Genomic DNA, 23,731 nt, shown 5'->3' with positions numbered 1-23,731 from the left:
GAATGCTCGTTTCCTTCCCTTTCCCTTGTCTGCTACCATTCCTTTAAGGTCACTGACCAGCACTTGTATCCACCAGTTCTTTCAGGACCAGAAGATGTTGTTTGTCTGTGTCTGAGGATCTGAACTCATTAAATTGTACACAGATGCTCTCTTACTGTTTCCTCATTTACTCTGTTGCACCTCCCTTCTATTCATTTTTAATCTATTTGTCCCCATTCTCCATGCCATTCACCTTGGCAGGGCAAGTGAATGAATCAGTGAATGAATGGGGAAATATTTTCAAGACCCAAAGAAAATAAATGATAATGGAGAATTGAGGAACTGATCATTTTGGGGCAGGGAGCCAGCTACACAGCCTATTTGTAAGGTGGATCCTAAGCACAGCAAGAGGTATAAATGTGTGTATAAGCTGGAGTCCAGACACAGAATCTGTTTCAACAGTCATTCCCTCACTCTCTTGCTAGAGTCCTTGTCTGGAGTCCTTAATTAGGCTCCCACCAGGAGGCTCAGATGAGCTACTTTATAACCCTCAAAGTTTTCAGGCAGTAGTGGGAAGAGTGATTTGCATTTGGCCCAAATCCCCTTGCTTGTGAGAGAATAAGTAAATCAAAACTTGGTTTAATACCGTTGGAAGTCCAAGCCCATATGCAGAAGACTGGACTGGATCTGAGCTAACCTTGAGACATACTTTAGAAACTTCTACTTGTTGTACATCTGTAATGAAAACTTCTTTTGCTAGGATTTACCTTTTCACCTTAAATGCAAATTAATGAAAAAATTCCTTTTAATTTAGGGGTTACTAATCTAGGAGAGGCATGTTGGTCTAGTGGAAAGGCTTAGGAGACCTGAAATTTAAGCTATAGAGAGCCATTGGCAAGGAAGGTGTGAGAGAAGGTCAATAAAGTGATCAGTTCTAGGATTCTGTTGGGATTGTAATGAAAGTAGTTGACCATGAGGTCTAAGCTAAGCAGGAATCAGTCCAGCACATAGTCCTGTCCAATCTATTTTTCTAGTTCCATAGATTTTTCCATTTGGCAAGGGATTAGGTGTCCCCCAGAGACTGGTCTCCCAGAGCAATTTCATTAGTCCAGGTTCTGTCATTAAGTGGATGACATGAAACCTTGGGCAAGTGGGTCAGTTACCTGACCCACTTTGCTGAGCCTCATTTTCTTCTTCCATACAAGAAAAGGATTGGACTAGAAAATTTTGAAGGTCCTTTCCAGCCCCAACTGACTAACCTTTTGGAAGCCCCAAAAGTTAATGGTATCCTTAGGCTGCATTAAGAGAAACTGTCCAGGGTGAGGAGAGAGAATGGGAGACACACAGAAGTGGAGGAAGGAGCATGTGATATCTGTCCTAAAATATTTGAAGGACTATCATGTAGAGAGGGGAGATTATCCTTGGTGTTTGGTCTCAGAAGGCAGAATTGACCTCCTGACAATGAGAAAATTAAGTCCATCCAACTTCCTCTTTTCCCCTATTCCACACATCAAAACACCAAAGAATCACAAATTTTGAGAGTTGGAAGGGACCTCAATGGTAATTCTACTCCAACTTATACTGGAGGAGGAATCCATGCTGTGACATACCGGAGAGCTGATCACCTAGCTTCTGCCTGAAGAAAAGGACTCCACCAGGCAGCTTATTCCACTTTGGACCAGCTCGAATTGTTAGGTACCTCTCCCCAAAAATCTACTGTGGGTTCTCTCTCTGTCTCTGTCTCTCTCTGTCTTCCCCCCCCCCCGCTTTTATACACACATTTCTTCTCTTCTCTTGCATATATACAATTCCCACATCTATTCACTTGGCCCTAAATTTTCTTCTCAACACCAGTCCCAAGTCAGCAGCTGCCTGCTGGAATAATCTCCCCGGATGTCTCATTAGTACTTCAGGCTCAACCTATCCAAAATAGAAATCATTTACTCTCCCTCTAAATCTTTCCCTCCTCGACGCTTCCCCATTCCTCTTCAGGGTATTGCCATCCTCAAAGTCATCCTTTATTCTTTATTCTCACTTCTTCACTTTGCTCTCACACCTTCACTTCCAATGGCCAATCAGTTACCAAGTCTAGTTCATTTTGCCTCCCTGATATCTCACTCGTGTCCCTTTTCTCCACTAAACACAGACCTACCAAGTTCAGGTTCTTCTTTCCTCTCACAAGTAATGAGAGTTCAAGTAGAACTATTAAAAATAGATCCCTTGGGGCAGCTAGATGGCACAGTGGATAGAGCACCGGCCCTGGATTCAGGAGTACCTGAGTTCAAATCCAGCCTCAGACACTTAACACTTACTAGCTGTGTGACCCTGGGCAAGTCGTTTAACTCCAATTGCCTCACTTAAAAAAAATAGATCCCTTTATTGGCCTCTTTGCTTCTAGTCCTTTCCTTTCTAATTTATCCTCTGAATGGATACTGTGGTACAGACATAAATACAAGTATGAAAACAGTCCCTGCTTTCAAGGAGCTTAAATTCTGTTATTTAAAAAAAATTTTAATGAACAAAATTTAGTTTTCTCTTTCCACATTCTTCCCCTCAAGAAAAGAAAAAGAAAACCCTTTAAAAGAACTATACATAGTTACAGAAAACAACTTCCCCTATCCACATCCAACAATGTTTTGTTCTTCTTATTTAGTCTTTCTCAATCAGGAGGTGGATATTCTTTGGGGGTTTTGTTTGTTTGTTTGTTTTTTAGTGAGGCAATTGGGGTTAAATGACTTGCCCAGGATCACACAGCTAATAAGTGTTAAGTGTCTCTGGCCAGATTTGAACTCAGGTACTCCTGACTCCAGGGCTGGTGCTCTATCCACTGAGCCACCTAACTGCCCCAAGGTAGGTATTCTTTATCAAGAGATCTCTGTTATAGCATTGATTAGATTTCTTGTGACTTTCAAAGTTGTTTGTTTTTATGGTATTGTTATCATTCTATAAAGTGGTTTCCTGGTTCTGTTCACTTCCTCTGAATCAGTCCATTCAAATCTTCCCACTTTTCACTGAAACTGCCCCTCTTCATTTCTTATAGCTCAATGGTATTCTGTTATATTCACATATTATCTTTTGTTTTTGTTTTTTTGCAGGGCAATGAGTGACTTGCCCAGGGTCACACAGCTAGTTAAGTGTCAAGTGTCTGAGGCCAGATTTGAACTCAGGTCCTCCTGAATCCAGGGCCAGTGCTTTATCCACCATGCCACCTAGCTGCCCCCTCACATACTATCTTTTGTTCAGCCATTTTACATTTGATGGAAGGAGCTTATGTTCCTAATAGGGGAAGGCAATAATTATAGAGAAGCCAGAGTTGGAAAGGATCAGTCAACTGAGAGTAGAGTGCCTGTGGGATATAATTTGGAGCAAGCTAGGAAGTAGTGTGATAGTTTGGTTCTGGGGGGATAAATGTGTGTATGTATATACACACATACATACATACATACATACATACATATATATGTTCAAACATACATATATACATAATATGCATATATATTAGCTTTTTTGTAGTGACAAAGAACTGCAAACTAAGGGGATGCCCATCTACCAATTGGGGAATTTAACAAATGACTTTGTAAAAGGAATACCATTGTGCTGTAAGAAATCACAAAAGGGACAATGTCAGGGAAACCATCGAAGACTTAAGTGGACTGATTCAGAGGGAAGTGAGGAGAACCAGAAGAGCAATATATATAACAACATTATAAAGGCAAACAACTTTGAAAACCTTAAGAACTCTGATCAATGCAATGCCCAATTGATTCTAAAGGACCAATGAAGAAGGATGCTACTAACCTCCTGACAGAGAGATGATCAACTCAAGATGTGTTATGAGACATACATTTTTAAAATTATGAAAGTATTTTATTATTTTCCAGTTACATGTAGAGATAGTTTTCAACATTTGTTTTTATAAGATTTCTAGATTCAAATTTTTTTCCTCCCTCCCCTTCCTCCTCCCCTCCCCAAGACAGTAAGTAATCTGATATAGGTTATATATGTACAATAACATTAAACATATTTATGCATTAGTCATGTTATAAGAGAGGAATCAGAGCAAAAAGGAAAAGCATCAAAAAAGAAAAACAACAGCACCAAAAACAAAAGAAATAGTATGGTTCAATCTGCATCCATATTCCACAGTTCTTTTTTTTTTCTTCTGGATTTGGAGAGCCTTTTTCATTATGAGTCCTTTGGAACTATCTTATCTTATCTTATTGCTGAGAAGAAATGCTCTAAATCACTATTGATTAGATAAATGCAAACTAAAACAACTCTGAGGTACCACCTGACACCTATCAAATTGGCTAATATGACAAAAAAGGAAAATAATAAAAGTTGGAGAAGCTGTGGAAAAATTGGAACACTAATGCATTGTTGGTGGAGCTGTGAACTGATCCAACCATTTTGGAGAGCAGTTTGGAATTATGCCCAAAGGGCTATAAAGCTGTGCATACCCTTTGACCCAGCAATACCACTATTGGGTCTTTCCCCCAAAGAGATAATAAAAAGGGAAAAGGACCCACATATACAAAAATATTTATATCTGCTCTTTTTGTGGTGGCAAGGAATTGGAAATTGAGGTGCTACCCATCAGTTGGGGAATGGCTGAACAAGTTGTGGTATATGAAAGTAATGGAATTCTATTGTGCTGTAAGAAATGATAAGTAGGCGGATTTCAGAGAAACCTGGAAGGACTTTCATGAACTGATGATGAGTGAGATAAGCAGAACCAGGAGAACATTGTACACAATATCATCAACATTATGTGTTGATCAACTGTGATAGACTTGATTCTTCTCGACGAGACATACGTTTTTGTGTGTGTGGGGGTGTGCAATATTTTTTGTGTGTGGGGGTGTGTGCAATGAGGGTTAGGTGACTTGCCCAGGGTCACACAGCTAGTAAGTGTTAAGTGTCTGAGATCAGATTTAAACTCAGGTCTTCCTGAATCCAGGGCCAGTGCTTTATCCACTGCGCCACCTAGCTGCCCCCGAGACATACATTTTTAGGGTTGTTTTTTAAAAATTTTTTTTTTTTTTTTAGTGAGGCAGTTGGGGTTAAGTGACTTGCCCAGGGTCACACAGCTAGTAAGTGTTAAGTGTCTGAGGTCGGATTTGAACTCAGGTACTCCTGAATCCAGGGCCGGTGCTCTATCCACTGCGCCACCTAGCTGCCCCCGAGACATACATTTTTAAACAAGACCAATGCAGGAATCTGTTTTGTATGGCTGTGTTATAAGGGTTTTGTCTTTCTGCCTGCCTGCCTGCCTTCCTTCTTTCTTTCCTTCCTTCCTTCCTCCCTTCCTTCCTTCCACCCTTCTTTCTACCTTTCCTTCCTTCCACCCTTCTTTCCTTCCTCTCTTCTCTTCTCTTCTCTCTCAATTGAGGAAAGAGGCAGAAGGGAGATAAACTGCGTTAACTGAAAAAAAAAATTTTTTTAAACATGTAATTTTTAATAGAAAAATAAAGGGAAGGTTTAATCATCAGAGCCTACTCCTTCTTCCCTGATTCCCTATTGCCTTTAGTATAAAATCACTAAGTACCCCTTCTGGCATTTGAAACACTCCTCAGTACAGCTCCAACTTCTCTTCCCAGACTTCTTTCAACTCCTCAACATCATCTCTCAGTTACAACCAAATGAAACTACTCCTTTTCTTCCAGACTTGTGTGCTATTTCCTGTCTGTGCCTTCCTGCAGACTGTGTCCCTCGTGCTGGAATGTTCTCCTTCCCTATCACTGTTTCTCAGAAACCTTATCTTTATTCATGTCTAACCTCAGGTGCTCTGTTCTCCATGAAGCCTGGCTTTCACACGTACAACCCTACCATTGTACCTTACCCTCTGCATCATTCTCTCCCTCCTCAAGTTACTTTGTATACTTATCTGTGCATGTATTTCTACCTCGCTTCCTCCCACCAGTTTGGTCCCCCCAGTATTATGGAAGCTGCTGTAGGGCAGGGGTTGTTTTATCTGGGGACTTACGTCCCTGCTGCCTGAAAAATGCTTTGCCCTTAGCTGGGACTTGTTGCATTGGCATAGGAGCAGTGGTTGGGAGGGAAGGATTGACACATGGAAAAACTTCCTACCAACTATAGCCATCACGAAATGAGATCAGCTGCCTATCAATGAGTATTTTTTAATCAAAGGCTAGAGGGCTAATGGTCCCCAAGCTGGAAAAGAGACTCCTAGTCAGGAATGGGTTGTACTAGACCTTTGAAATGCAGATGAGGAAATTGAGGTTAAGAAAAGTTAAGTGATCTGTCCAAGGTCACAGCAGGATTTGAATTCGTGTCTTTCTCCCTCCAAATCCAACACTCTATCCACTAGATATCCTAACTTCTTGATTCTGGAACATCACAGAGAGGAGATGAGTTTCGACTGAGAATTCATTTTCTAATTATTGGAACTTACTGCTCCCCTAGGGGTGGTGTCAAGGAAGGGTAGACTACATAGTCTTTTATAATTTCTAAGATTGTGTCATTCTGTGACTTTGGAACTTCTTCCTGAAGCAATTGACATCAGGCCTTGAGATGCACCTGCCAGACCCAGCCCGGCTCATAGTCCCCACATCCAGTCCCTGTCTACAATCCCATCACAATCCACTGAGCCAAGGGACCCTGGGTAGTCTATAGCATTCCCTGAATAGCTCTCCTGGCCCAGGTCTGATGTGGGGGTGGGGGAGAGGAATCGAGTCAACAAATATTTATTAAGTACTTGCTTTGTGCCATTCCAGGCATCAAACCAATACACTCTGGTGATACAAATACAAGGGGGGAAAAAGACAATCCTTGACTTCAAGGAGCTTAAATTTTCCTACTGGGGGAAACAACAAATGAAAAGGAGCTGAAAAGGTGGGAGGGGGAAGGTTCACCTATGTGGGGACATGGTGGGGATAATCTGGGATCTTTTCCCAAATGGAAGTGCCAGGAAGATCACCAACAGGAGAGGGGAGCAGAGGGGAAAGGCACGTGAGGTGTGGTGGGAGAGTGCGGAGAATGGCAAGGCAGAGGCTGGGACTTGGGATGAAGCATCAGAGCAGATGGCCTCCAGATGGACAGCTTCAAGTACTCCTCGGATTGCAAGTTACCCGTGTCATAATCCCAGATATCCCATCTCCCAAACTCTAATATCCAGGTCCACCCCAGTCTGAAAAATCTGCAGGAAAAATACATTTTGTGCTTGTTCAAATGTTTAATAATTGGGGGCAGCTAGGTGGCGCAGTGGATAGAGCATGGCCCTGGATTCAGGAGGACCTGAGTTCGAATCCGGCCTCAGACACTTGACACTTACTAGCTGTGTGACCCTGGGCAAGTCACTTAACCCAATTGCCCTGCAAAAAAAAAAGTTTAATAATTACAACCAGAGTTTATTCAATGTCACTATGCCTAGCCTAGATAATTTCCTCAGCATTTTAACCTGTTCTTCTCCCATTGTATGCCCTAACTGAAAGAGAGACTAGCTGGCTGCTGGTGAACCCCTGCTTTTGTCCCCCCTCCCATCCCCAGCAGTATTCTTCTGTACCAAAAGCCACAGTTCATTTTTCCTTGTGCCTTCTACTCTTACTCTTATTAACCCTGGAAAAGCTCCGGGAGATTTTTATCGAATAGAATATCATAAATTTCCTGTCATTTTGGTGGCTCCTCTCTGGACCTTCTTCATATTCCCTCAATCTCATTTCACATGTGGGTTCCAAACTAAATATAATCCTGTAAAACTTCAGTCAGCCAAAACCCATTTATTCCACGCAGTACATTCACAGCAATCGCTGTTTCCCGGACCACCAGACACCCCGTTGTTCTTTAATTAAATATCGGATAATTCAAATGTGCTCAATTCAGAGCTTGCTTTTCTCATCCCTTGTGTTTCAAATTAATGAAGTTGAACTGAACTCTCCTCAAGACCTAAACAGGACTGACTCTAGACCACCATGAGCCTTAGATCTTTCCATCTAATGGCTGGAAGATTATGTGACCCTGGTTCCCCCACCCCATCCCAAACCAGTCAATAAGATCACTTTCAAGGCATTGCTACCAAAAGGTCTTTTGGGTTGTTTAAACTTTAATCACCACCCCTTTGGAATATTCCTTTCTGGGGGACCCATCCCCCAAGTTTGAGAAACACTGAGGGAAGATCAGCTCCTGGTTCCCGCCATGCCTATGACCTTACTTCTTGGTTTTCTAAGCAAGAAGTATTTGTTAAGATGTTACTATCCTGACATCTTAAAAATGTAATGCCACATGGCAGGTGCAGGGGATTTCTCATCATCAACAACATACCATGTTCATTTCCATGGTATGGTTCTGTCATTCCTCTGGGTTGGAATAGCCTTCCTCTATTCCACTCTCTTCTCCAAATCCTACTCAGCCGTCAAGGCCCACTTCTTTCCCAAAGCCCTTCTTACCAACTCCATTCCCTCTCTTCCTTCTCTACTTATAATCTTGATTACACAATTTAGTACTTAATTATACACACCATTTGTACTCTTCCCTAATTGTTTCATGCAGTTGAGTCTCATCTTTCCAACTACATCATTAGTTCCTAAATTAGGGTTGTTGAGGGTCTTATCAGATAATAACAGGAAGACTTCCTGGTGTGAAACAGTAGGAATTGAGGTAGGGATGACCAGCCACCGTTTTTGACCCAGTCTCATGAGATGTAGGGCAAGAATGGAACCTTCATGGAAAGAGAAAGAGGAGGGAGGAGAAGACATGAAGTCCACTGGAGAGGGCCATTTTTGGACCTGCTATGCTCATGTTGCAACAGCTTACAAAAGACAAGCTACCTGGTTTAGTTGTCTTTTAAGTCTCAGGATCCCAGAGCCTCACACTGTTTTGTTTTGTTTTGTTTAGTGAGGCAATTGGGGTTAAGTGACTTGTCCAGGGTCACACAGCTAGTGAGTGTTAAGTGTCTGAGGCTGGATTTGAACTCAGGTCCTCCTGACTCCAGGGCCTGTGCTCTATCCACTGCGCCACCTAGCTGCCCCGAGCCTCACACTGTTAAAGATGGACAGCTTGATTCAATGGGAAACAGACTGGACTTGAAGTCTGAAGTAACCCTGTGCCTTGGGAGGCCACATGTGGGATGTTGAGCAAGTAATGCCTCTCTCTGAGCCTCAGTTTTTTTCTCTTTAAAATGAAGGCAGTGGGGGGGGGGCAGCTAGGTGGCGCAGTGGATAGAGCACAGGCCCTGGAGTCAGGAGTACCTGAGTTCAAATCCAGCCTCAGACACTTAACACTCACTAGCTGTGTGACCCTGGACAAGTCACTTAACCCCAATTGCCTCACTTAAAAAAAAAAAATGAAGGCAGTGGAATATAGATGATCTTTGAAGTTCCTTCCAGTGATAGGATTTGGTGATTGTATTATCCAATTTAAGGCCACAGTGAGAAAATGTTGGGGAAGAACTATACACTGTAAGCAGAGTTTTTCTCTCCTCTTTCTTTGAACCTCCTTGGTACCCAGTTGTGGGCCAAACACAACGGAGGTATGCTATAAATGTTGGCTGATTGACAGATTCTCTGATGCATGGAAACTGCTCTTTCCAAGTTTATCAACCATCTCTTTTTCTCAGTGTTCATCCCCTGCTTCTACTCTTTAGCTTTCCACACTGTTGATTCTCCTTGATACTGTCTTCCTCCCTTGGCTCCAGTGAACTAATTGAATTAGAGATGAGGAGGAAGAATATTCCTGATAGGGTGGGCTGCAGTTGATACAAAGGTATGTAGGTGGGAGATAAAATGTCACATACTAGGAACAACTAATAGGATAATTTGACTATAGTGAGAATGAAAGCACTGGAGGCTTTAACCCTTTCATTTCCAGAATTGAACACTTTCATCTCCAGAACTACCAACCTCCCTCAAACCCTGCCCCCATGATGTGTACAACAGTTGTGTATAAAGTGTTGCTTACCTGTCTGATTGATCCTTCCCATTCTCTTTTGCTGAACCATCATCCTGCTACTACTCACTACATGGGTGGCATCTCTTGAGGCTCTGTCTTAGCCTCTCTTTGATTCTTTCTTTAAACACTTTCCATTGGTGAGCTTTCCTGGTTTCCATTATTTTCTCTATTCATATGACTTCCAAGTCTATATACCTGGACCTCACCTCTCTCCTAAAATCCATTCCAGTATTACCAACCACCATGTCTTCAAAGGAACTCATTCCCCCCAAAAACCTATACTTCTTCTATACTTCTTTATTTCTATTGAGATACTACAATCCTTGTAATCACTCAGACTTGTGGCCTTGGAGTTATCCTTAATTCTTCCTCTTCTTCTTCTTTTTTGGCAGGACAATGAGGGTTAAGTGACTTGCCCAGGGTCACACAGCTAGTAAGTGTCAGGTGTCTGAGGCCGGATTCGAACTCAGGTCCTCCTGAATTCAGGGCCAGAGCTTTATCCACTGCACCACCTATCTGCCCCACCTCCTCCTCCTTCTTCATCATCATCATCTTCTTCTTCTACCTTCTTCTTCTCCTTCTCCTCCTCCTCCTTCTCTTTCTCACTTCTGTCTCTCCCTTCCCCTCTCTCTCCCCTTTCTATGTCTCTGTCTCTCTTTTAATCCAATCATTTGATAAGTCTTGTCAATTCTTGCCTTAACTTCCCTAGCATCTACCTTCTCTGTACTCAAACAGCCATTACCCAAGTTCAGGCCCTTATCACCTCTCCCTTGGACTATTAAAATGGTTTTCTAATTGCTTTGCCTGCTTCCTATCCATCTCCTCACAATCCATCTTCCCCAGAGGCACCAAATTGATATTCTTGACACAAATCTGACTATGTCACTCTAAGCTCCAGAGTCTTTAGTTGTTCTCTACTGTTTTAGTAAAAAATAGAAAGTCTTCAGTCTGATATTTAAAGCGCCTCCTCTCCCCGCCCCAGTTTGGCTCTCACCTGCCTTTCAGTCTTATTTCTTAATACTCCTCTTCATGAATGAATGAACACATGAAAAAGCATTTATTAAGAGCTTACTATGGGGATACCATGCAGAATTAAAGATAGTTCCTGCCTTCCAGGAGTTTACATTCTAAACGGGAGGAGTGGGGTGGGGTGGGAGTTCGAGATACATATAGGAAAGTGGTGGCCAAGGATGGGCACTTTGGTCCTGGAAGTGAGTGCAGTTCCCCCTTCCGTGATCAAGAGCAGAGTTGATTTAGTCATGGTTCCAGAACTGGAAGGGCAGAGTGATTGCTGAGGGTGTAGAGAATGAAGTGAATACGAGCTGATGTCTTCCTGAAGACTGAGAGGCAGGCATCAGTGGGTAAGGGGGAGAAACCAGAGCAGCAGTTCTGGATGTGGAAAGGTTAAAACCTCTAGGACTTGTAGCCAACACTCCAGTCAAAGTGGACTCCCTTTGTGTCAGGAATGTCTTCCCTCCTCGCCTCTGCCTCTGAGAATGTCTATCTTCCTTTAAAGTGTAACTTGGTGCCACCTCCTTCAGGAGCCCTTTCCTAAAGCTCCCAGTTGTGACCGTCACAGACCTAGCTCCCTTTTGTGATTACTTTGTATGAGTCACTAAAGCTCTGTTTCCTTTAATCAGCTGGAGAAGGGAAGGGAAAACCACTCTGGTATTTTTGCCAAGAAAATGGCACGTACAGTATGGTCCACGGGGTTGGAGTCTAGTGAACTGGGTCCTGGTTCTGCCCCAAAGAAGAAGATCCTTCCATTCAGCGTGACCTTGAACAGATCACTCTCTTTCTCTGGGACTTACATTTCTCCCCTTCAAGGGACGGGGGAAGGCTCCTCCAAACTCTGGATCCTTTGGTACCTTCCTTCTCATTGCAGACCCAGAGGGAGTAACAACAGTCCCCTGGGTCATATTGTTGGTAAGAGGGTGGGTGTGTGAGTGGCAAAAAAAAAAAAAGGAACAGAGAACGGAGAGAAAAACAGGAAAAAGAAGAGTGTTCATGGGAGGAAGAAAGAGGGAGAGGAATAAAGAAAAAGAGGGAGAGTCCCTTTTGGTCCCTATTGGGCCAAGTTCATCCTCCTTCTTTTACAGTGGAGGAAACTGAGGCCCAGAGAGATTAAGAGACTTGCTCAGGGTCACACAGTTTGTATCTAAGGCAGGATTTGAACCCAGGTCTTCCTGACCTAGTACACTAAGTATTCTTCAGGAGCCCATTTATTTCACAAAGAATCTCTTTGTCCCATCTTAAGTTGTGGAGGAAGCTCTAGGTCAGTGGTTAGCTCCTAAAGGCAGGTGTTTGAAAGGGGGGTGGCAGAGATGGTTTTCACCCCCTCCACAAAATACAAAGCAGGGAAAACTTGTCAACTGCTCTCTCTGCCTTCCACCTCCATTTGTGTAGTGTGGAGAGAGAACTGGCACAAAACCAACTTTATCCAAGTGATTCATACTAAGGTAAGAAAGACTGCTAGGTCTACCACTCTCAGCCACACTGGCCTTCCAGAATAGGAGCTTCTTATCTTCAATGAAGCTCCAGTTGTTGTGGGGAGTAAGAGAAAAGTGGAGAGGGGGTGTTTGGGGGGGTACCCTGTGCCTTGTACAAGTCAGAAATAAACAATTTAAGCTACTTCTGAAAGGTTGATCAGTACTGTTCCATGCATAGTTTCTTGAGAAATTTACCTTTTCCCCAGAGTAGAGCCCAACAATATAATCTGTCTAGACAGCCCTAAGCAGTGATACAACTTGTTAAGATTCTTATTAACAGTGTTTTCAAACCATGAAGATGTTTTCCTTGTGGTTAGCACATTGAATCAGGTGGCCAACCCCTCATGACATTGCTGGGCCAGGCTGGGTTCTCCTCAGCATTGATTTCCATCAACCATGTCCCCTCCCCTCCTTTCCTGATCCAGTGCTGAACAGCATCCTTCAGGCAGTACACAGGCTGCTTAGAACACCCTGGTCCACTGAACAGGTCACACCTACTCAGACCACACTCAGTATTGTGGGAAGCATGTGAAACCTGGCATGTGAGGACCTGGTTTTGAATCCCAACTCTGAGCACCCTGTAGCCGAGAGAGCAATTTAAATGTGTTATCATTTGTATTGCTTTCTAGCCCACAATGCTCAGAAGGGCAAGAAGGGAGAGGGACCCTCATAGAAAGCCATCACGTGGTGGAAGGGGGGGGGCGTGTTTCCCTGATCCCTTCTTGCAAAGTGGTATCTATTTGTGATTTGGGGACTGGCTAAACGAATAATGCTTTGTGAATGGAATGGGCGATTGTTGTGCCATAAAAATAAACAACGTGAAGAAACTTGGGAAGATTCTACTTATGGATGAGGAAGCAAAGGAAATTTTGCACAATGACCATCATGAGGTGAAGGAAGATAAGAGGGAAAGATTTCCTAACTCTGATCAGTGGGGCCATAAATGATGACTTCGGGTACTCAGAGTGAAATGTACTTCTCAGCAGAAACAGATGAGAAGCACAGAATGAGGCACGTGCTTTCAGATATGGCCAGTGCATTGACTTGTTTTGTTGGACTGTACTTTCTTTCTTTCTTTTTTTTTAAGTGAGGCAATTAGGGTTAAGTGACTTGCCCAGGGTCACATAGCTAGTAAGTGTTATGTGTCTGAAGCCAGATTTGAACTCAGGTACTCCTGACTCCAGGGTCGGTGCTCTATCCACTGCGCCACCTAGCTGCCCCCGGACTGTACTTTCTTACCAGGGAGGGCATTGGAGTCAAAGGAAAGGGACAGTGATGTAAAAAACCAAACAGACCACAATAACACATGAAATGCAAACCCCTTTTGTGTAGTGTGATCTATGTGTGTCTATGTGCATAGAAGGTAAGGGTGACCTGCGAGCTACCTACAACTATTACAAGCAGGGACTCTCCAGACCTGCCAGTCCCCAGATTCTGTTACAGAGAAACAAAAGTGCCAGATAAGTGAGGCCAAGGCCAATTTCGAAGGTTAGTGACAGCTCCCAAACATCACTTAACAATACATTAGGTAAACAAGATAAGGGCAAAAATGGGCACATGATTTACAGATAAAGCAAATTAGGAGAGCATGGAATAGTTTACCTTTCAGATCTATGGATAAGGGAAGAATTTAGGATCAAACAAGATAAAGAACATTATGAAATGTAAGATAGATAATTTTGATTATATAAAATTTTATTTTTGTTACAAACAAAATCAATGAAACTAAAATTAGAAGGGAAGAAGAAAACTGGGGAAAATTTGTAGTATCTCTGATAAAGGCCTCATTTCTCAAACATATAGAGAACTGGGTCAAATTTATAAGAATACAAATGATTCCTCAATTGATAGATGGTCAAAAGGATATGAATAGGCAGTTTTCAGACAAAGAAATCAAAGCTATCTATAGTCATAAGAAAAAATGCTCTAAATCACTATTAATTAGAGAAATGCAAATTAAAACAACTATGAGGTACCCCCTCATACCTATCAGATTGGCTAATATAACAAAAAAGGAAAATGATAAATGTTGGAGGGGATGTGGGAAAACTGGGACACTAATGCACTGTTGGTGGAGTTGTAAACTAATCTAATCATTCTGGAGAGTAATATGGAACTATGCCCAAAGGGCTATAAAACTATGTATACTCTGATCCAGCAATACCACTGACAGGTCTATATCCTAAAGAGATTAAAAAAAAGGGGAAAAGGACCTTTTTGTTAAAAAATATTTATAGCAGGGGGGCGGCTAGGTGGCGCAGTGGATGGAGCGCCGGCCCTGGATTCAGGAGTACCTGAGTTCGGATCCGGCCTCAGACACTTGATACTTACTGGCTGTGTGACCCCGGGCAAGTCACTTGGCCCCCATTGCCCTGCAAAAACAAAAACAAAAACAAAAAAAAATATTTATAGCAGCTCTTTTTGCTAAGAATTGGAAATTGAGGGGATGCCCAGCAATTGGGGAATGGCTGAACAAATTGTGGTATATAATTGTGATGGAATATTATTGTGCTATAAGAAATGATAATTAGGATGCTTTCAGAAAAACCGGGAAAGACTTACATGAATTGTTGCAAAGTGAAGTGAGTAGAACCAGTAGAACATTGTACATGGTAACAGCAATATTGTATGATGAGCAACTGTGAATAGATCTAGCTATTCTCTGCAATACAATGATCCAAGACAATCCCAAAGGAATCATTATAAAACATGCTCTTTGCCTCCAGAAAAAGAACTGATATTATCAGAGTACAGACTGAAGCATGCATTCCGTCCTTCCTTCCTTCCCCTCTCCCTCCCTCCCTTCCTTTCCTTCTTTCTTGTTCGAGTCTCCTTGTACAAAAATGTTAATGTTTTACGTGATTGCACATGTATAACCAAATCAGATTGCTTACCATCTCAGGGAGAGGGGAGGAGAGGGAGGAATAAAATTTAAAACTCAAAACTTAAAAAAACCCAAATGTTAAAAATTGTTTTAATATGTAATTGGGGAAAAATAACTTTTTTTGTTTTGTTTTTGGAGGCAATCAGGGTTAAAAGACTTGCCGAGGGTCACACAACTAATAAACATCTGAGGCTGGATTTGAACTCAGGTCCTCCTGATTCCAGGGCTGGTGCTCTATCCACTGTGCCACCTAGCTGTCCTGAAAAAAGTAAAATTTTATTTAAAGAATACATTAGATAATAAAAAAAACCAACCAAAATACATTAGGTATCATTAATTATCATGATTTGTATACCTCCTACTTCCAAAAAGGACTCGAGGCAGAGGGTGATCCTGGGGTCACAGAATTTTAGATTTAGAAGGCAACACAATGGCCAACTAGTCTGACCTATACCTGAAAGGAATTCTGTGGTAGCTTTTTTTTTTTTTTTTTAGGTAAGGCCCGTTTTTCCTTCAAAAGCATCAAAACCTTCTTTGAGACTTACTTGGCTCAAACACTGATAAAGCTTCCTGCAGGTATAGGTCACAAGTAGTCTGGCTTCTCCCTTGGGCTTTTGACCAGTAAGCCAGTAAGACTAGCACAGGTATAGGGCATCTGCATCCAACTGAATCAATTAGATGTTCAAATAATATTGACCAGTGGATAAGTTCTCTCTGAGCATGGTGGTAACTGAAAATGTGATAAACTCTTTCATCCTAACAACAACAAATTTTTTTTGTTTTTGTTTTTGTTTTTTTTGCTGGGCAATTGGGGTTAAGTGACTTGCCCAGGGTCACACAGCTAATAAGTGTTAAGTGACTGAGGTCAGATTTGAACTCAGGTCCTCCTGAATCCAGGGCTGGTGTTCTATCCACTGCGCCACCTAGCTTCCCCCTCAACAAAAATTTTTTTAAAATAGAATCAAGGACAGGTGACTAGAACAATCTCCCTTAGAGATTTCAAATAAAATTGACAAGTGGGAAATGGCTAAACAAACTCTGGTATGTGATCGTGATGGAATATTATTGTGCTATAAGAAATGATAAGCAGAATGATTTCAGAAAGGCCTGGAAAGACTTGTATGAACTGATGTAGAGTGAAGTGAGCAGACCCAGGAGAATGTTGTGCACAGTGACAGCAATATTGTTCAGTGAAGAACTCTGAATGACAACTATTCTCAGCAATACAATGATCCAAAGGACTAATGATAAAGCATACCATCCACCTCCAAAAGGTGGAAGAAAAAGAAAGAACTGATATTGATGGAACACAATTTTTCACTTTCATTTTTTTCTTTTATTCAAGTTTTCCCATACAAAATGACTACTATGGTAATGTCTTACATAATTGCATGTGTATAATCTATATCTGCTTAGCACCTCAGGGAGGAGGAAAAGGAGGGAGGGAAGGACAGAATTTGAAACTCAAAACTTTAAATAAAAACTTTTTTAAATTGAAAAAAAAGAATCTTGAAAAAAAAATAAGGACATAATTCTATTAATTATTCTTTGGGTCTGGTCATTCACTTCCAAATCCATCTACTATATTATATTCCCTCCTACATTGACTATATTATCCTCCAGCCTACATCTCTATCTTGTTCAAAACTTTATCAAACGCACTAATGAAATCCAGATAGACTATGATTATGAGAATGCACCCTCGTTTTATAGAAGAGGAAAGTGAAGCCCAGAGAGGGAAAGAGACTTGTGCAAGGCAACACAGTCAACCGATGGCAGTCAGAACTAGAATCCAGCTCTTCTTAGTATTTGGGGGCCTGATCTCTAAGGGCTCCAATTAGGGTGGAAGTGACTTTGGACCATAGATGTAGAGTTGGAAGAGATCACTTAATCCTACCCTCTCATTTTACAAGGGAAGAACCAGAGGCCCAGAGAAGTTAAGTGACTGGCCCCAAAGTAGGTGGCAGAGTAGGGTTTTGAACCCAGGGTCTCTGAATTGAAATTCCACTGCTTGCTATCCTTTGCTATCAGAGGATCACTGGAAATTATTTCAGTACAAATTTGTTTTTATGAATGAAGAAGATGAGGTTTAGTGAAATTATGTGACATGACTAAGGTCATACAGCTAATGTGTCAGTAATTAACCTGTCTCTTAAGGCCAATGCTGCCATCATCACCACAAGACAAGCCTATTAGTCCAACTTTACAGACACCTTTTGTGGATGAGGTCTTGTCTGCCATATCACCTGGCACTTATACCTTACCTCACAAGGCTTGCTGCCTAGGGAGAAAAATCTGACCTATACTTCACAGGATCCTAGTGGGTCAAACCCAGCAAGGGTCTTACTTCCCAGAGGATGGATGCCTGGGCTGGCTGGGCCCTCTAGTCTGAAATACCTCAGGGTCTCAAGTCATAGGGTTCAGAATTTATTAAGGGGAGGGGGGAAGCTCCCTTGGAGGGATTGAAGTGAAAGAAAGGCTTAGAGGGAAGGCAGAGGGGTAGAAGGAAGAAGGGGAAAGGTAAGGAGGAGGGTAGATGATTAGGAAGGAAAGAAGTTAGGGAGAGGAGAAATGGGGGAAAGGAGAGAAGGAAAGTGTGTATGTGTGTGTTGGGGGCTGGGGGATCAGAAAGGAGGAATTAGGAAGGGAAGAGGAAGGGTGTGTGTGTGTGTGTGTGTGTGTGTGTGTGTGTGTGTGTGTGTGTAAGATTGTGTTTTGGAGGTAGGAGATGAGCTTAGCTCCTTTAGCTAAAACTTAGAGCTGGGGGTGAAGGGAGATAGATAGGGATGGGTGAGCATGGGACTAGAAAGGATAAAGCATTAACTTCTGCTTAGCCAGACCAGCCCCTCCTTGAACTTTTTGGGAGACTTCAACCTGCTTTAGTAGATCTTCCCTTTGTCCCTCTGCCCCAACCTCTTAGGGCTAGAGCCATGCTCCTCCAGGAAACTTTCCCAGATTGATATGGAGGAGAAATGTAGTAGAACCACACTCAGCTGGGACACATAACAACAAGGAGTTACAGTATCAATGGGCATCCCCAACTCATTGCATAGATCTCCCTGGCTCCTCCAGGTTCACAGGACTTCTTGGGCCTGAACCCCTAAAACTATAGTTCATGAATGCAGAAAACAAGTTAGCCAAGATAGTTCATGTCTCAGATGCTGTCTTCTGGCAATGTCTTTTACATTGACCTTGTAATCTCTGCTGGATGGGTCTGTTCTGGTCATAAAGTCTCTTCTGCTGGACACTACTTTGCCAGAGAAAACTGCTGCTAATAGTGCTTTGCTTAATCATCATTTGGGGGATGCTTCGATGTTCTTTTGGCCAATTGTTTTAGAAAAGGCAGAAAAACTCATGCTCTAGACCTAGGATAAAGCCTCTCCTCTTGAAGCCCCTCATCTCCCCAAAGGCGATTCTGAGCCCCTGGCAACAAGATCAGTAAAACAATGTTCTCATGGTCCCTCCCACTAGGTTGCTAATGCCCTTTGCCTTCTTTTTGTTGAGTCATTTTTCAGGAGCGTCCTATTCTTCATGATCCTATTTAGGGTTTTCTTGGAAAAGATACTTTAAGTGGTTTGCCATTTCCTCCGCCAGCTCGTTTTACAGGTGAGGAAACTGAGGCAAACAGGGTTAAGTAACTTGCCCAGTATCTGAGGCCAGCTTTGAACTCAGGGAGATCAGTCTTCCTGACTCCAGGCTTCGTGCTCTATCCACTGCGCCACCTAGTGGCCTTTAGGTCATCTTCTCATTTAATTTCTCCTGGAATGGAGCTTGGTATCCTTGGTCAGACACCTCACCTTAGCTTAGGGTAATATACTCCCCCAGTTAGTATCCTTGACGTTTGAAGCTACAAATCAGGGAATAGTAATTTGCCTAATAATTACCAAACAGCTCTGGAGGTTTGGGTTTTCCCAGTATTTTAACCTTAAGTTTCTCTGAGAGCAAGGTATGCCTGGAGGGTAAATTCAGTTACATTCCTGCAGACCTACAAGATCAGAATCTGAAAGGGGCTTTGCCCTAAATCCTTACAGAACTTACTTTCATTTGGGTGAATACATCATGTAAATAAGTCATAAATTTGATAATCTGGTGAGGCAGAGCTCTTGGACAACCAATAGTGGTGGGATCAGTAAGAGCTGGGCATTGGAAAAAGTGGGGGTAAGGAGAGTGCATTCCAGGCATTGATTGGAGACGGGCAGGCATGAAGATGGAGGAGGAAATCCAAGGATGGGAGAAGAGCAAGTGGCTGAACTCCGACTGTGGAGCAACAGTGTCAAACTCAAATAGAAACAGGGCCACTAAACTGTATATAAGGATGCCTGTGGGTGCAATTCACTTAGAAAATCACCTTAACATCAGCTATTTTATTGTTTTTATTTGGTTAAATCTTCCCCAATTACATCTGAATCTGGTTACTTTAAGTGCCAAACTGAGCAGTTTGCACTTCAGTCTAGAGGCAATGGGAAGCCATTTAAACTTCCGGAGTGGAGGAGTAACGTGGTCAAATATGGGCTTTCAGACGACTATATGGAGAATGTGTTGTACAAAGGAGAGTACAGAAGCTGGGAGTCCGACTAAGTAGCTGCTATCGTTGTTTAGGTGAGAGGTGATGAGGCTTGAATTAGGGTGGTGGGCATATGCACGGTGAAGAGAAAGATTTGAGAGAAGCTGTAGAGGTTGAATCCACAAATTTTGGCATCTGGATATGGAATACAAAGGAAAAAGTTGTAAGGAAAGAATGGGATATGACTCCAGACATTTTGAACTTGTGTCTGGTTGAGGTGACATCTAAAAGGAGGCAGGGGGAGGAAATAAGTTCCATTTTAGACACGTTTAGATGTCTAAAAAGATTTAAAGGGGGCAGATCCTTGACTTGAATAGGAGGTCCCCAAGATGTTGGAGCCCTCAGTGACCCTCTCCTTTTTGGACTGAGCTTTCATCCATTTATAGGGCAAATTGACATCCTTTAGATTCAGCACCTTATGCAAAATTCCAAAGGGTCAAGACTTTGCTCACTAGTCATCATAGACTTTTTTTTTTTTTTTGGTGAGGCAATTGGGGTTAAGTGACTTGCCCAGGGTCACACAGCTAGTTAAGTGTCAAGGGTCTGAGGATGTATTTGAACTCAGGTCCTTCTGAATCTAGAGCCGGTGCTCTATCCACTGCACCACCTAGCTGCCCCCATCATAGACTTTCAAGTTGGAAAGACTTTAGAGATCATCTAATTCATTTTACAGGTGGGGAAACTGAGGTTTCAAGCAGTTAAGTGGCTTGTTCAAGGGCACACGAGTAATGAGGGGAAGAATCAGGGTCTGACTCTAGGTTCTCTGCTTCCAAAGGCAATTCCTTTTCCTCTGCATCATGAGTATGTTCAATCTCATCCCTTTAGACAAGGGGGCAGGGGGAGTGAGGCAGTTGGGGTTAAGTGACTTGCCCAGGGTCACACAGCTAGTGTGTGTCAAGTGTCTGAGGCCGGATTTGAACTCAGGTCCTCCTGACTCCAGGGCCAGTGCTTTATCCACTGCACCACCTAGCTGCCCCAATCTCATCCCTTTAGACAAGTGCTCCCTAGTCAGGATCTGCCCCACCCTGGCTGGCTGTTCCTGGGAGGAGGGACTGGGGACTCAGAGACTGAGGACACTAGGTATGTAGGGTGAGTAGAGGGACAGAGAGGGCTGCTCTTGGGAAGGGCCAGTTGTATCCTGGCACTGGTGAAGGGGCTCCTCATACAGCCCAGGCCCAGGTTCTGGGCTTACTGCCCATTCTCCTGAAATGACTCCTTGGAGGGGGCTGGGGTAGGATTCCCCAGGAGATCTCTGGCTTCTGGAATCAGGCTGTGGCAGGTTGCTGACGTCCAATGTGCCCCTAGAGGCAGCTGGGGCTCTATGTGGGATACTACATCTTCTTCCACCTCCTCCAAAGAGTCTTTCTAGACTCAGGGTGGATGCTGTGGATCTCTGTAAAACCATGCCCCTCCTTCCACCCCTAACATGCTCCCCAATAGTCTTTAGCTGTGGGGATGAGCCTATGAGCTATTTTCTCCAAAGCCTGGTCACAGTCAGGCTCCAAGGGTAGGGAGAAGGGTTAGACAGCCCAGGAAATCGGTGGCCCTTATGTCCAGCCCAGTCTAGGCAACGTTCAAAGAGAAATAGGGTAATGTTTGCTGGGGGTTGTAGCTATGCACTATCTACTCCTTGAGACATAATTACATAGGGCTTGGGGGTTTGTGATAGAGTGAGGGAATGCCATCAGGGAGCCTACCTGGCTTATCATTCCACCGAGCCACTTGGCTCCAGGGCCTGAAGCCTGTAGCAAGCATAGAGTAGCTCTTGTCATAGACAGTGTTCATCTGAGTAGGTCTGACTACGTGTGCCCTTCTCAACTCTTCCTAAAACATGGAGTCAGTGTTAAGTCCAAGTGCATGGCTGTCACGCCCCTCACGGTGATGCGTCCTGAATCTGTGTGTGTGTGTGTGTGTGTGTGTGTGTGTGTGTGTGCATGGATTTCTCCACGCAGCCTTTTCTTTGAATGATCATCCATGCATGTTAGAGTGTAAGACTGTCTATGCCAGGGGTGACAGTGTACTCCTCCCTCCCAAAGGGGCTATCCCTGCAGAGGGCAAGGTGGTATTTGCAGTGAGAGCCAAGACCAGTGGATAAGACACAGGAACTTTTATTGCTGAACATAAAACGCCAAAAAGAGGCCAGGGCAGCCAGGCCAGCAATAGGACCATGGTGGTGGTGATGGGCAAGGGGCTGAGGATACACTGGTCACCGTGGGTTCCCCCTCTCTTGGGGGCTATGCTCCATGGAGCCACTTGGAGGGGATCAAAATATCTTGGTTACATCTTTTAGAGCCACAGAGAAGATCACATTTCTTTACAAGTAGGTAAAGAAAAGAGAGCACAGGAGGCGAGAAGGGCGAGAGAAGGGGAAGAAGGGAGATCAGAGCAGAGGGAGGAAGAAGGAAAGATGAGGGGACTTAGAAGGGGGGGTAGAGAGAAGAAGGGGTAAAAGTGTTAGGCCCTAAACCCCAGAGGAAGGCAAGGGGGTACTCCTGTGTTGCTGCTGGGTCAGTAACCCAGGGCTCAAAGCCCTGCCAGTCACATTGCTACCTACTGCACTTACAGCAGGGAGTTTGGGGTGGGGAAGAAGGGAGCCCTTGTGACTTCTCTGTTGCTGAGTACTTCCATCTCCACCTTCTCCTTACCCTGTACCAAGGGTGAGGAAGGCCCATCCAGAGCACTCTACCTCTAAGGAACTGGGTCCCCAAACTCTATTCACAGCTGATAGGCTGAAGAGAACTGGGGGTCTGGGGGATGGATGGGGTGAGAGGTCTCAGAACAGGGGAAAGGAGGGATGTCGTCAGGTGGCCTTGATACCTGCTTCAGGGGCGTGGCTGTGCTGACCTGTGCCCTGGGACCCGACTTGGGCTAAGGAAGGGAATAAGTATAACATAGGGTGAAGAAAAAGTGAGGAAGAGGAAGTGGGAGAATAGAAGGCCCTGGTCACTCTTTAAATAAGAAAAGGCTAAAAGTTAAGTGGGGAAAATGCCCGCCAGCTCCTTGAGGGAGTTGGGGAGATGGTGGCCTGGTGAGCGCTGGCAGGGCGGGGGCCCCGGCCCCGACCCCTCTTTTGGCAGTGGCAGCGGCAGGGGCAGCGGCATTGACAGCAGTTTCTGGCCTTTGGGGCCTTGAGGTAGGCGCCAGTCTGGGGCCGGGCTGCTGGGCTTCCTGAGGGTTGCTGCCGCCTCTTGGGCCGGGCCCTGGGCAATTCAGAGTCGAGGCTTGATCTGCAGCGGCTTCCCTGAGGGAAGAAGGCAAGAGAGGAGAGGGTGTGCAGTGAGAACAGGTAGAGACTCTGGAAGGTTCTCTGGATGCCCCCACTCAGTCCCACCACCCTCACTTCCATCCAGCAGTTCCCTGACATCCCCCTCAAGCTGCCAAACCCCACTCAGCTACCCATGCCTTTCTCCAGCAGGAAGTCCTCTCCGTTCCCATCATGGCTTTGTGTGGATGTACCTGTTGTACTTTGTTCATTCACAATCAGTGTTTTGTAGAAAGTGGCACAGGACTACTTGTCTACCTGCTACTCCTACCCTGGCATACAGGCTCCTAGATGTCTCCTCCCTCAGACCAGAGGCATCACAAGTACCGCATAGCCATCAACAGGACTGTCACAGTAAAATGGAAGCATCTCGAAGGCTTTACCTAACTGCCAGAAAAGAGCTGGAAGGAACTTTAAGAAGTCCTGTGTCTCCTTATCACTCTGAGCAAAAAAAATGCTCTATCTTGTCCCCTTGGCAATCTGGTCCTAGTAATCGGCACAATCTTGAGGTCTAACCTAAATTCTTGGCCTTATTTGCACTGGTTGTTGGGAAAATCTCATGTTCTCAGGTACTGAAAGGACAGACAGACGTGTTTTTTGAGACACTGGCAGGGTCATTTGAAAGATCATGCAGAATGGGACAGACA

At 43.8% G+C, this 23,731-nt stretch overlaps 1 protein-coding gene across 4 annotated transcripts in view; it reads right to left on the bottom strand.

Annotated features, from left to right (window-relative positions):
* Positions 1–23,731, bottom strand: part of ZC3H3 (zinc finger CCCH-type containing 3) — a 589,081-nt gene that overhangs the window by 54,251 nt on the left and 511,099 nt on the right. The window contains exon 13 of one of the 4 annotated variants that reach the window (XM_043966895.1): positions 21,859–23,063. The exons of 2 other annotated variants lie outside the window; for them this stretch is intronic. In XM_043966895.1, coding sequence (XP_043822830.1) covers positions 22,788–23,063 — 276 coding nt within the window. In that variant the 3' untranslated portion in view covers positions 21,859–22,787. Of the gene's footprint in view, positions 1–21,858; positions 23,064–23,731 lie in introns of those variants that run through there. One more of the 4 variants, XM_043966886.1, reaches the window with a different exon arrangement.

The sequence above is a fragment of the Dromiciops gliroides genome, chromosome 1 (assembly GCF_019393635.1).
Source record: "Dromiciops gliroides isolate mDroGli1 chromosome 1, mDroGli1.pri, whole genome shotgun sequence".
Classification (NCBI taxonomy): domain Eukaryota; kingdom Metazoa; phylum Chordata; class Mammalia; order Microbiotheria; family Microbiotheriidae; genus Dromiciops; species Dromiciops gliroides.
The sequence above is the reverse complement of the archived record's forward strand: the minus strand, read 5'-3'. Positions and strand labels throughout refer to the sequence as shown.